Genomic DNA, 12,235 nt, shown 5'->3' on the forward strand with positions numbered 1-12,235 from the left:
GAGTTTAAGTACTTAATTAAAGGATTAGCGACTAGAATCCTTTACAGTAAGTGCTATGCTCCATCTTTCTGGGCGTCCCAGTTGAGTGCAAATCCTCAGCAATGATTGCTGACTCCATCATTCATTAAGAGTATCATGCGGATACACCTTCATACTCTTTCGAAGCTGCGGTTGGAGACCCGCTTCGAACTTTCGTTTCTTTTCCTCGTCGACAATCTTCATGAAGGGAGTGACCTTCAGAAGAACCGACCAATACTTGTCCACATAAGTCGTTACTCTTTCATGTTCCTTCTGGGCAAGCTAGTCCCATTCCTTCCGTATGTCCTGCTCGAAGTCAGGTGGAAGAAATTGTTCATAAAATTCAGATTTGAAGCTCTCCCAAGTTCTGGCCTTGAGTACCTTCCAGAATCTTGGCTAACCACCAATTACTTGCCATTTCCTTGAGGTGCATCCCCACATGGCGTAATTTGGATCTTTCTGTGAAGTGCCCATTGGTAAAGGCGACTTCAAACTGTCTGATGAAGGACAATGCTTTGGAGATGTCTCTCCGTCCGTTGTAAGTTTCGAACTTGATGTCCTTGTCGCCCGATTTGAAGACTCTCATGCGATGTTGAGACTTGCGACCATGCTTCTTGAATCGAGGCTTATCTTTAGGTTGATGAAGAGTAGTAGTAGTAGCGGCTTCCTCCTTCTGACGAGATGATCGAGAAGTAGAAGTATAATCAGGAGAGTAAGATGGAGATGAGATAGAGATGTCCTTGCTCTCGTCTAGCAAAGAGAGCGCTTTTTCTTGGCCTTTCCTTGGAGTAGGCCCTTCATTACGATCCGAAGATCCTTGTGCACCTCGGCACGTTCTTCTTCTCTTGCCTCCTGTGGTCTCAAGCCAACAATGTTGTCTGGATGCTTGACTGCATCAGTTCCATTCGTTTTCTTCATTCCGCCCAAAAGCTTTTGGACGTCTGGCAACAGTAAAATTTGTTGCAACTCCGCAAGCTGAGCTTGCACTTGTTGAAGCTCCTCTTCAACGCTTCTCCCTTGGCTCGACATGGTTCTTCCCGTTCTTCCCGGAATCGTCCTTCTTTGCAGAGAAAGAGAGGAGTCCGAGCTCTGATACCACTGTCACAAAACGGGAGCGTGCACGAGCACTTAGAAAATCTGAAAATTATAATTCTTTGAAAACATGAGAGAAGGGAGAAGATCGACACAGTATTGGGGACCAGAAGATGGGCTGGTCCCCCCCCCCCCCCCCCGTTAAGAGTATTCTTTTATTCAGGGAGAATTCTTATACAAGCACGAGAACCCCAGGAAACCCCTCCGTTCTGTAGTCTTAGACCCGAAGGTCGTGCTTTCCTGTAAAGGGCTTGGGCACAAGGCCGTTCCTTCCCGTGAGGGACTTAGGCGCGAAGCCGTACTTTCCCGTAAGGGACTTAGGCGCGAAGCCGTACCTTCCCGTAAGGGACTTAGGCGTGAAGCCGTACTTCCCGTTAAGGGTCTTCCCGTAAGACGGGAGATTCCTGCAAAACAAACCACACAAACACGCGACAACAATTCGTATGGCGAATCCACAATAGATACCTGTCGCTCTTGCGTGGGAAAAAGCGACTTCCGTGCTTCGTAGTCTCGCGATCTCTTGCGGCGGCAGAGTCTTCTCTTGCTGACGTTGGTACCCCCGTGAGTGAGGGCATGTGGTGCTTTTATAGCTCCCTGGCCACGGCACGAAAAATTGCTCGCGTAGAGATCACGGCCGTTTTTTTTTTTTTTTTTCCGCTGTTCTACGCGAAATAGGGAGAGAGAATTCGCTGGCTGGTTTTGTTGCTTTATCTTCTAAGTGTCTGCTTACTTATTAAGTGGGCGGCCGGTATATTTTAAAATTGGTTTGAACCTGCCCAAAAACTCAATAAAACCTTATAAGTTAAAACCAATGCATTTCACAACACTTCCCAGGCGTCCCTGGATGCAACCACATGCACGAATGCAATGCAAACATAGATTCCTAGCGGGAAAGCGTCTGCCTTCCCGCGATAGTTCCTGCTTTTCGTAAAAAGCTTCATTGAACCCTCTTTATTCTTGTGCTTGCGTTCTTACGCGTATTTTCTTACTCAGTTCGGATTTCCTCCTTAGCCTACGGAATGCCCCCTTTCTGATGCACCCGTCACCCATCATGTGACGCATCAGGGGCACCCATAACCCGGCCCTTTCCACCGAACTTACGGAAACTCCTTCGCGATGTTTACCGTCACCCATCAAATGAGACATCAGAGTTGTCCGTTCCTAATGGCATTTCCTGTAGCTACAATCTTTTAACAGTTCTTAGTGTACACATTAAAATATCCTAATTTCATAAAAAGAAATTAATCATTAAAAATAAGAAATAGTCCAATTAGCAACACACAGCCTTGATGGGGGTGCATGAGCGATGCACACAAGGGCATGGAGAGTGGGCAACATAAAGAAAAATGGAAGCAGTGGAGAAACCTCAAAAGAAAGAGCACTCATCCTCCGTTTTCCCTCCATGGAAGTGAAGAAGTCCTTCTTGAAGAAAAGACCAACTCTTAAAGAAACTAGCATCTTTCTCGGAGATGATCTCACCCTCTCACAGATCGTCCATATGCAGGAAGTAATGCCGGAAATTAGAGCGGCAAGGGGAAAAGGCAAGATTGTCTTTTACCGAGATGGAAAAGTGGTAATACTAGAGCGACGCTCCACATGACGGTGCGAGACTTATGGGACCACACTCAAAGTGGCTGCCTGGAACTGTAATGGATCTATGCGTCTTGATGTAGGTGCTTTTGAGGATAGCTTTACTGGAAGAGACATCATCTTTTACTCTGAGACACACCAGGCCCTTGGGCAAACCATGCCTCACATCAGTGGATATAGGTGGGAGACAGCTTACTGACAGGAGACACGCTCAGAGCACAGAGGGCAGGGCTTAGGGGGAGTGGCAATGTTATTTAGAGAGGATCTGCAGCCACTGATACATATAGCCCGCACGGATGAACAAGCTAGGTACATGTGGGGACAGGCAGATATCTCTACCTAGCTATTTGCTACTTTCCCCCGACTACATCAGTTTATGCATCACCCAGAAGACAATCCCCTTTCTCTATTCTAGATGATGACATATTGGAGTTCTCTAGAGATGGTGACATTATCATACTATGGGACTTCAATGCTAGGACTGCCCATCACCAGGCAGTGTTTTATGATACTTCAGAGGAGATGCTAAGAGAGCTAGATGTCATGGAGACGGGCCTGTCCAGACTATCACACGATGTGGAATATACTGAGTATGGGCGACACTTGATAGACATGGGCATTGCACATGGATTGGCCATCTTGAACGGCCTACAGAGATTTCCTGCTCTGCGGGGGGTTTTACATGCTTCCCACACAGTCATGGAGCCAGCACAGTGGACTATGTCATGGCACAACCGAATCTCATCTCTAGTATCCAGGATCTCACAGTTGGGCCCAAACCGGTCGGGGTAGCAGTAGATCATGCTCTGGTGTCGATGACCATCTCTTTCCAGTACAGTGTAGCACACAGGCCACGGGTAGCAGCCCCTACTCGCTACACATTCACACGGGAGACGGATTCTGTATACATGGACGGGATCTACAGACGCCTATGCACTGAGGACCCGGGGCGACCTTTGGAGGAGCTAACTACTATACTGACACAGACATTGCATGAGGCAGTAGCAGAAGCATACCCACACACCCAGCCTGAGCAGAGCCGCCGATCAGGAAGCATGCCCTAGAACAACTGGTACGATGAAGAGTGCCGTCGGACTAGAGCCAAACTTCAGAGGGAGGTGCTTTTGGGGGATGTCACTCACAAACAGTCACAGATTGACTTCCGACGCCTGGTACCGCGGAAGAAGAGAGCTTTCTTGGCTCCACTCGAGCAGGATCTATATCAGCTATTCTTGAGTCAGGACTCGCGGGAGACATGGCGGCTCTTTCATGAGCCCCCCCCCCCCCCCGGCTATTTCCTCCACAGAGACCTGGGATCAGTACGCATCATCCTTGTACACAGTACCTGGACAACCGCCCCTCCCCAACCCCCCGACCCATGCCCACACACGTGCTTTTTTCACCGCTGAGATGGTGAAGAAAGCCATTGACAAGATGAGGACTGGGAGAGCATATGATCATTATGGCTTAGTCGCTGAGCATTTCATGCATGCCAAAGAACAAACTAGCAGAGCTTCTAGCAGTTATGTTTAACCGTGCCATGTGTGAAGGCCTACCGGACACTTGGAACCTATCTACGATCGTACCTATCTTCAAGGCAGGAGACCCCATGGAGCCTGGGAATTATCGCACTATTATGATTGGGCACACACTGGCACGGTTGTATGCATCCATTCTTGAGCAACAGCTGAGTAGATGGGCAGAGAGGGAAGGAATGCGTGCAACTGGGCAGGCAGGGTTCAGGAGAGGCTTCTCTACTCTTGACCATATCTTCACACTCAGGGCCATCATCGAGGAAGGCAAATCTCATGGGAGACGGATCTATTGTAGCTTTGTGGACTTCCGCAAAGCTTTTGACACAGTACCCAGAGCTAGATTGATGTGCAGATTACAGGAAATGGGAGTACCCACAGAGCTCATTTGGGGGATCATGGCATTGTACAGATCAGTAGTAGGGCATGTACGCACCCCGGATGGACTTTCTACACCAGTTCACTCCACTATTGGGGTGAAGCAAGGCTGCCCGCTCTCTCCTACTCTTTTCGGTATGTATGTGGATGAGGTTTCTGACTACATTGACAGCGATGGGGATAAAGGTGCACAGCTGGCAGGGACATGGATTCCACTTCTGTTATATGCTGATGATATTGTGTTGATCTCCGAATCCCCAGAGGGAATGCAACGTCAACTGGATACTCTGCATTCGTTTGCCTGCGAAAGTGGTTTGTTTGTCAACCTTGGTAAAACCAAGGTTATGGTGTTTAATACCACCCCACAGTGGATCAGGAGGTCAGCACCTACATTCACATTTAGCCATACAAGGAGATACAACATGCTGGTATGGGGAGATGACATCGTGGTTTCAGGCACATGGGTTCAGCATAGACAGGCTGCCACCATTCCAGTACTCATTGAATGCACTATCTCTCATTCTTACACGGTCGGAGATCACCAAGCTCATCCGCCAAGACCTAACCCAGCTAGAGACTAGGAGGACATGGATACAACCAGCACAAGAACTGGGCACGAAGATGGCTTTCTACAGAGACCACCTTCTCCAACTTATGGAAGATGGTTTTGTGACGAGACCAAGATACATGGATACCCACTTGTCTCATGGGATACAATGTGCTATTGGCCAACTACGCACATCGTCTCACCAGCTGCGGATTGAAACTGGGAGATACAGCGGAGTACCAGCAGAGGCAAGGACATGCCCCTTGTGTGACATGGAACCGGAGACATAGCTGCATTATACATGCCGCTGCCCTGTCTACTACGAGATAGGAGGCCGCTTCCATTGCTTGTTTTGGACCACTCTCAAGAGTAATGGGATACGAAGATCAGAGATGCCTAGGTTTGTTCTTGCTCGACCTGCGCAGACACAGAGAGAGCCTGATGAATGGCAGGGCTAGCCAGTCTCAAAGACGGATCACAGACTTCTTCAAAGCAGACACCGGACAGCCGCAAGAGCCACTCCCACAACAGAGCTCCCCCTTGTCTCACACCAGAGGCACATTGATTGACCGAGCGATTGAACTGGGGAAATCCAGGCGCCCACGACTGCGAAGGACTACACAGCGCCAACAGAGGCTACGTCAAAAGATTCAGAGCACGTTGGCCAGGCATGCACGGCGCCCGGTCAGACTACTAACCATGGAGGAAATTGATGAGATTCGCCAACGACCGATGCTAGATTTTTTGTGATAAGCCGCCCATTTTTGCTTAGCTCACATCGACCAATCTAGGATCCCATAGTATATATCTTTGTTTTGTACTGTTGTTAGGTTATTTTCGTTACTCTGACTTTGTATCAGATCCACCACCCCACCACCTTGTAACTTTCTGGTCTCATAGGTCACTATGGCCTTTTGAAGACGTTAATATAACATTTCATTTCATTTCTCTCTCTCTCTCTCTCAGACGCCCAGTCATAGTACTTACCATGGAGGACATTGACAAGATTTGATAGCGACCGATGATGGACATCTTGGGACACTGACGACGACGACGATGTTTTATACCCTTGATCCTCATGAGATTGTATCTTTTTGTTTTGCTAAAGAGCTCCTAGTTGCCCCCCTCATAGTGCCCTATAGTTTTATTTCAGTTGTTTTTGTTTTGTTTTCCCCAGACGTTTTATGAGGTTCTCCAGAGATGTAACGTTTTGGGTTCTCATAGTGTCATTTTGGCCTTTTGAAGACGTTTTATATAACATTTCATCTCTCTCTCCCTCTCTCTCTCTCGGGTTTTCGTACCCATTTGTTAATGTGTGTCAGATTTACAACGGTGACTAATATTTAAACAGAGTTGATTATGTTGTCGTGATAACTTTCACAAGGTATTAAACCATGGTGTATCAATGTGTAAACAGGCTGCAAATTATTGTGTATGCTTTTGCGTAGCAGGCTAGATACGTCAGGCTAAATTTTCATGTCAGATACAGCCCACATGGTCAACTCCTCTCACAATACCTCTTTGCTGATGAGATGACAGATTTTCATGCAAACATAGTGCTGACAGAATTTTGAGGTTGGTTTCTGTAGGCTAGTCCTTTTTTGACTGGAGCCGAAAGAATTGTCATATTCGTGTTTGCTCTTAACTTTGTCTCCTTCACAGTGAAAACTTTTAGTAGATCACCTTAAAATTCTCTTGTGTCCTCCTGAGACTCCCCAGCCTTCTGCCTTGCCAAATCAAACCATACAGAATCCTCAAGCGGAAAGAAAGAGTGTGCAGTAAGAGGCAAAGTTTCAACAATGCTTTTAGAGCATTCCTCTAACTTTGTGCAAGATGTGTCAGCAGGTCTGCCTCCAAAACTGTTTACCCAAGAGGATGAACTCAAATCTGGTGGCAAGCAAAGCAGTGGGAGTATAGGTTTAAATGTTTGTGGGCTTTTCCTTCGGCTGTAAAACACAGCTGCCTTATGTGGTTAGTGCTTCATCAGGAGCTATGGACAGGGTCTAAAGCCAAGAAGTTTGGGAAGTCAGATGGCATTTGTCCGAGATGCAAAAGGTCGAGGAAAATGTGTATCATTTGTTTGTATCTTGTCCTGCTAACTCCCTTCTCAAAGCTGAACTACAAAAAGCCTGTCACAAGGAAGGGATTACCTTCAGCTGAGAGCCATTATGTTGGGAGAATGTAGCTTCATGGATATCACACTCTGGACTTCGGTTGGAGAGGTGTAAAGCTAATTTTGGGCACAACTACTCTACTTCTCCTATACCATTCTCTTTCAGCTTCAGAAGTATTATGCTGGATTGTGTGATCTCAGTTAAAGTTGCCTCACGTGGTGATGTCAAAGCCATTCAAAAAGTTTTTAGGTGGCAAAGGTGGAGACACCTGAGTTTTTCCCATGTAGTACTAGCCCAAAGATACCTCCAGTTGTAATCCTTTTTCTTTTGCTGGGATGGCCCCTTTCCCACCTAAGGGGTATTTGTACTTTTTTTTTTTCATTTTTAATTCAACACTATTCTACAAAAAAAAAAAAAAACTTTCGTGACATGGATTTTTAGTGATTGGAGAGGAGTATCTGAAGATCTTTGGATAAACAAGAATCTTAAGGGAAACTAATGAAACAAATGGCATCTCTACTCCTGCAAAAGTGGTTGCCATACAATATAGACTTTGCTGGAGAGGACTCCCTTGCTCACATCGGAAGTCTCAAAAAAAAATATATACTCACCAGAGAATCTCAAAGCCAACTATCCCAATGCGCCTGTAAATATATGCTCTACCTCATAATCCTTTCATAAGACGGATAATCGTATGTAATCTAGGTAAGACAGACATCAAGAAGTAGATATGTACACAGACATGATGCCAAACATGGAGACTCATGCTAGCAAAACGTGTCAAGCATCAGCACCATGAGCGACAATCAACACAACGAATGCATCCCAAGTGGCCATGGCCATCCTTCAGTTCAAGAATTGTGAAGACCTTCGCATACTTCAACAAACCCATCTCAAGTATACGTTACCCTCTCATAGCTCAAATACAAAGGAGAGGAGCTCAAGGTGGGTGAGGCTCATGCAAAGGGTACGTGGACAATCTACCGCGACAGACGGGCCATCATACAGGAGTTTCGAACTCTTGAGGCCGATAAGCCCCCCAAGTTCAGGTATGGAAGCAACCAAATAGACATGTGCACACACAGAATTGGCTTTGGAAGCTATTAAAGAGCAAATGTGAAGACAGCATAAAATGACCTCTCAGTTCTTCCATCTAGACACACAACTTCCATTCATCAAACAATGTAGTGAAGCCATGCTCAGAAGTCACACAACGCCGAATTCTTAAGTGCAGGACTAATGTTATCCAATTCATCTGAGTGCCCCTTTTAGGCTCAGACTACAAAAAAATTCCTAATCTCACAACACACATAAGATACCTGCTTTCCAATGTTACAATGCAAAAAGGCATTCATGTATATACCTTAGGCTGAAAACATACTTGCAACTGGTCAGCAGCTTTGAAGACATTGAGATCTAATCAATTAGAGGCGTATTTTACAAGGCAATCCAGCCACCAGAAGCTGTTGGCAGGAGATGCATCATGCATTAGCCCTCCTACCTCATTTTGGGCTCTCCATTCTCACAGCCGTGAGAGCTCTAGAGTGCAAGGACCTTCCTGCTTTTGTTGCCCCCACTGATTATTCATAGCTAGCGACCCACCAAGAGAGCACTGGTACAAGATCCATAAGAAGGAGAGCCCAAGGGTTTCTGTGGGGAAAGAAGGGGGCACAGGAGGTCAACAGCCATCTCATATGGGGGGTCCTCCTCACCAAGGGCCATGCTCCCCTCAATCATCTTAAACACATGACCCATTGTGGGCCGCAGGTTAGGATCCCTTTGAATGCACAGAAAAGCCACATGTATCATCCTCCTCACTTGCTCTTCCTCATACACACCTTCCAGGCGCTCGTCCACCAGCTCACCTATTCTCCCCTCCTTCCAAAGCATGGCCGCAAACCTTGGCAGATACCATTGGTCTGTTCCTACCAATGCTTGCAGTGCATTCTTCCTACCCCCCACCATCTCAAATAGCACCATTCCATAGCTGTAAACATCACATTTTTTGCCAACTGTCGAATTTGCCAACCACTCTGGTGCCAAATAGCCCGGTGTCCCCCTCACACCTGTCATCACACACGACGAGTCTGCCTTCCCCACTAATTTGCACATCCCAAAATCCGATATCTTGGCCACGAAATCCTTATTCAGAAGTATGTTTTGAGGCTTTACATCAAAATGTATGATGGGTTTCGGACACTCTTCATGCAAATATGTCAATCCGCGTGCAGTCCCAAGAGCAATTCGGTATCTTGTAGCCCAATCCAACAGGCTATCTTTGTTGTCACTGAACAACCATCTATCCAAAGACCCATTCTCCATATACTCATACACAAGTACCCTGTGTAATTTCTGCATACAATAACCACATAGAGGTGCTACATTGCAATGGCTTACATCGCCTATGATTGCAATTTCTGCAAGAAATTCCTTGAGGCGCGGAGACCCTTGATGTAGCCTTTTCACTGCCACTTTCCGTCCATCTGGAAACACACCTTGGTAGACACATCCAAAACCACCAGACCCAATCAAGTTCTTCAAGCTGAATCCCCCTGTTATCTTGTAGAGCTCCTTGTAAGGAAACCTCATAGGCAACAATGGAAGCACTCCTTGCAGATCCATATCCTCTGCTTCTGCCTGTTCTTCTTCCTCTACGTTTCTCAACCTGTTCTTGTACTTGAAAATTGTGAAGACGCCCGCTAGAAGCACCAACATTGAGGTTGCAAGGACTATGGAAAGCAGGACTGCTGTGCTCAAGTGATGGCTTGAACCGCTCATCTCTGGTGCCCCAGAGCCCATGATGTGAACTGCTTTGGGGGTCTGTACCTTAACATATGTTGAAAACTCCGAACTCTGAACTGCAATAAAGGTCACACTCGGAACAGCCCCTGCATTCCAGTCATCGCTGAATGGTAAGCAAAAAGATTGGCTACTATGATAGTAAAAACCTGAACATGAGCAATTGCGCATGCACCGCTCTTTGCAATCTGGAAGTGGAAATGTGTTCTGAATGTAGGTGGTTTCAAAGATGAAATGTATGGATATCAATGTGGACTTCTTGATCTCCACGAGCGAGGTCAAGTTCATGTTGTCCTCAGCGCTTGCATCATCAAGACATTGTAGAGGAAGTGTTCGATGACAGCCTTGAGTGGGGTCAGAAGGGTCATTGTAAGCAAATGCATCCTTGAATTCCCCATTCTCTGACGCAAATGGACAATGACAGCTCTTCTCCAAACCCAACACAAACTCTGTACAAATGCCATATGCTCCACAAGTGTAAGGAATCAAGCAATAGGCAGTAGAAGCTTGCCCAGAAAAGAGAAAATTCTCGCCGTGGTTGTGAATGTAAGTGTACCCCTTGGGGTAACCATCATTTGCTAAGAGAACAAAGTCTGCACTCACGGAATTGTTCTGGAAGATGTTGTTGAATACCGGCCAATCCAAATGAGAGCAGTCTCCTTGGACGGTTAGATTATTGCCCTGAAACAGAGTATATGGTGTGGGACGAGCAGCCAGAAGCGGCAAGGAAGAGTTGCAATAAGAGAATTCGACAAGGGAACTAGTTAGGTTGAACATTGGGTGTGTTGAGAGCTCAAATGCATTGTCTTTGACATACTCCACTGCACTTACATTGAGGGGCACAGCCCAATAGATTAGATGGGCAGGTGCCTTTGAATTGAAGTAGAAAATCAAGCCCCCACGCTTCATCTCTGCTACGTAAAGAGAATTGTTGCTCATGAGCTTCATGCCCACACCTAGGTACTGCCCTTGAAGTAGAGTATCACTTGGGTGATCAAAGCTTTGCCATAACACTTTCTGATAAGGATCGTAGAGTACCCAATTTCCATTGTCTTGAAGCTCCATAGCCTGCACATTGCTAATGCTGAACACAACAGTCCCATCTCCGTCTTTAAGGATCAGCTCCTTGCTCAAGGAATTTACACTGAGGGAAATGAGGCCTTCCTTAATGCCCAGCTGTCTGAGGGGGTAGGTGCGATCGAAGTGCCATACGGGGACAGCGAAAGTGCGGCCGTTAGAGTCGGTCTGGTTGGTTCCCAAGCAGACAGTGAGGAAAGTGGAAGTGGGCAAGGAGGAGCTGGAGCTAGTGCTGGCGTTGGGGGAGAAGGAGCTGAAGAAGCCAAGAGAGAAGCCTTTGGAGGAGGAGAAGGACCGAGTGGAGAGGATGGGAGTGAAGAGGGAGGGGGAGGGAGCAGTGTAGGCATTGCGGGGTAAGGGGGAGGCGAGAGACAGATCGGAAGAGAAGCTCCAGTGGGGAGGCAGAGGCACGCGAACGCCGAGGGAGAGAGCAGGGCAGAATATAGTGAGGCTCAAGGAGGGAGAGAGGAGCAGCAGCAGCAGCTGCAAGAAGGGCGGTTCCATGAAGATTGCGTGCCAGAGAGAGAGAGATAGGCTAGACTGCAGCTTGCCTGGTTGTGGCCCGTGGGCAGAGGGAGGGTGAGCAACATTGGTACTTGGGAGGCTCCCCTTCTCTTCTTGAGACTTGAATGGAGAGTTACGGGTAGGTTGTCACCCGTACGGCATACCCCCGAGGCGCCCTTACAGGTCACCATCTAGCCGGAGTCAAACAGCAATCTAGAAGAAACATTGGCAGCAAACATAGCTCCAATGTAGGTATAGGGTAAAGGTCCCAAATAAAAGACTGGTCCCTCTTCAAGTTCGGTCGACTTTCTATTATTTAGATATGTTTGTGCGAATTCTAGGACACGCTCATCCGTTTCCTTGGATGGTTTTAGCATCAGGGAGGAGGCTATTATTACCGTTGGAAGTTGCGTTCAAGACTCATCGGTCGCAAAATCTCTATTTAACCCCTTGTTAGCCTTCTCAATCGTACCCTGTTTTGTACACGCAGAAACAAAAATCGTTGCGCATCTTCTCATGCGAATGTCGATTGAGCTAGAAATTTTGTTGTGGACACTTGCTACGCTAAGCTTTCGTTTGCGCAT

General features: G+C 46.9%; 1 protein-coding gene across 1 annotated transcript; it reads right to left on the reverse strand.

Annotated features, from left to right (window-relative positions):
* Positions 1 to 8,477: 8,477 nt before the first annotated feature.
* On the reverse strand, positions 8,478 to 11,770 carry LOC147424466 (G-type lectin S-receptor-like serine/threonine-protein kinase SD2-5). Its single transcript, XM_086500303.1, has one exon. It carries the CDS (start codon positions 11,649 to 11,651, stop codon positions 8,862 to 8,864), a length of 2,790 nt encoding a protein of 929 aa, XP_086356429.1. The 5' UTR covers positions 11,652 to 11,770; the 3' UTR covers positions 8,478 to 8,861.
* Positions 11,771 to 12,235: the final 465 nt, after the last annotated feature.

The sequence above is a fragment of the Adiantum capillus-veneris genome, chromosome 25 (genome assembly GCF_014529385.1).
Source record: "Adiantum capillus-veneris isolate H3 chromosome 25, ASM1452938v2, whole genome shotgun sequence".
Classification (NCBI taxonomy): domain Eukaryota; kingdom Viridiplantae; phylum Streptophyta; class Polypodiopsida; order Polypodiales; family Pteridaceae; genus Adiantum; species Adiantum capillus-veneris.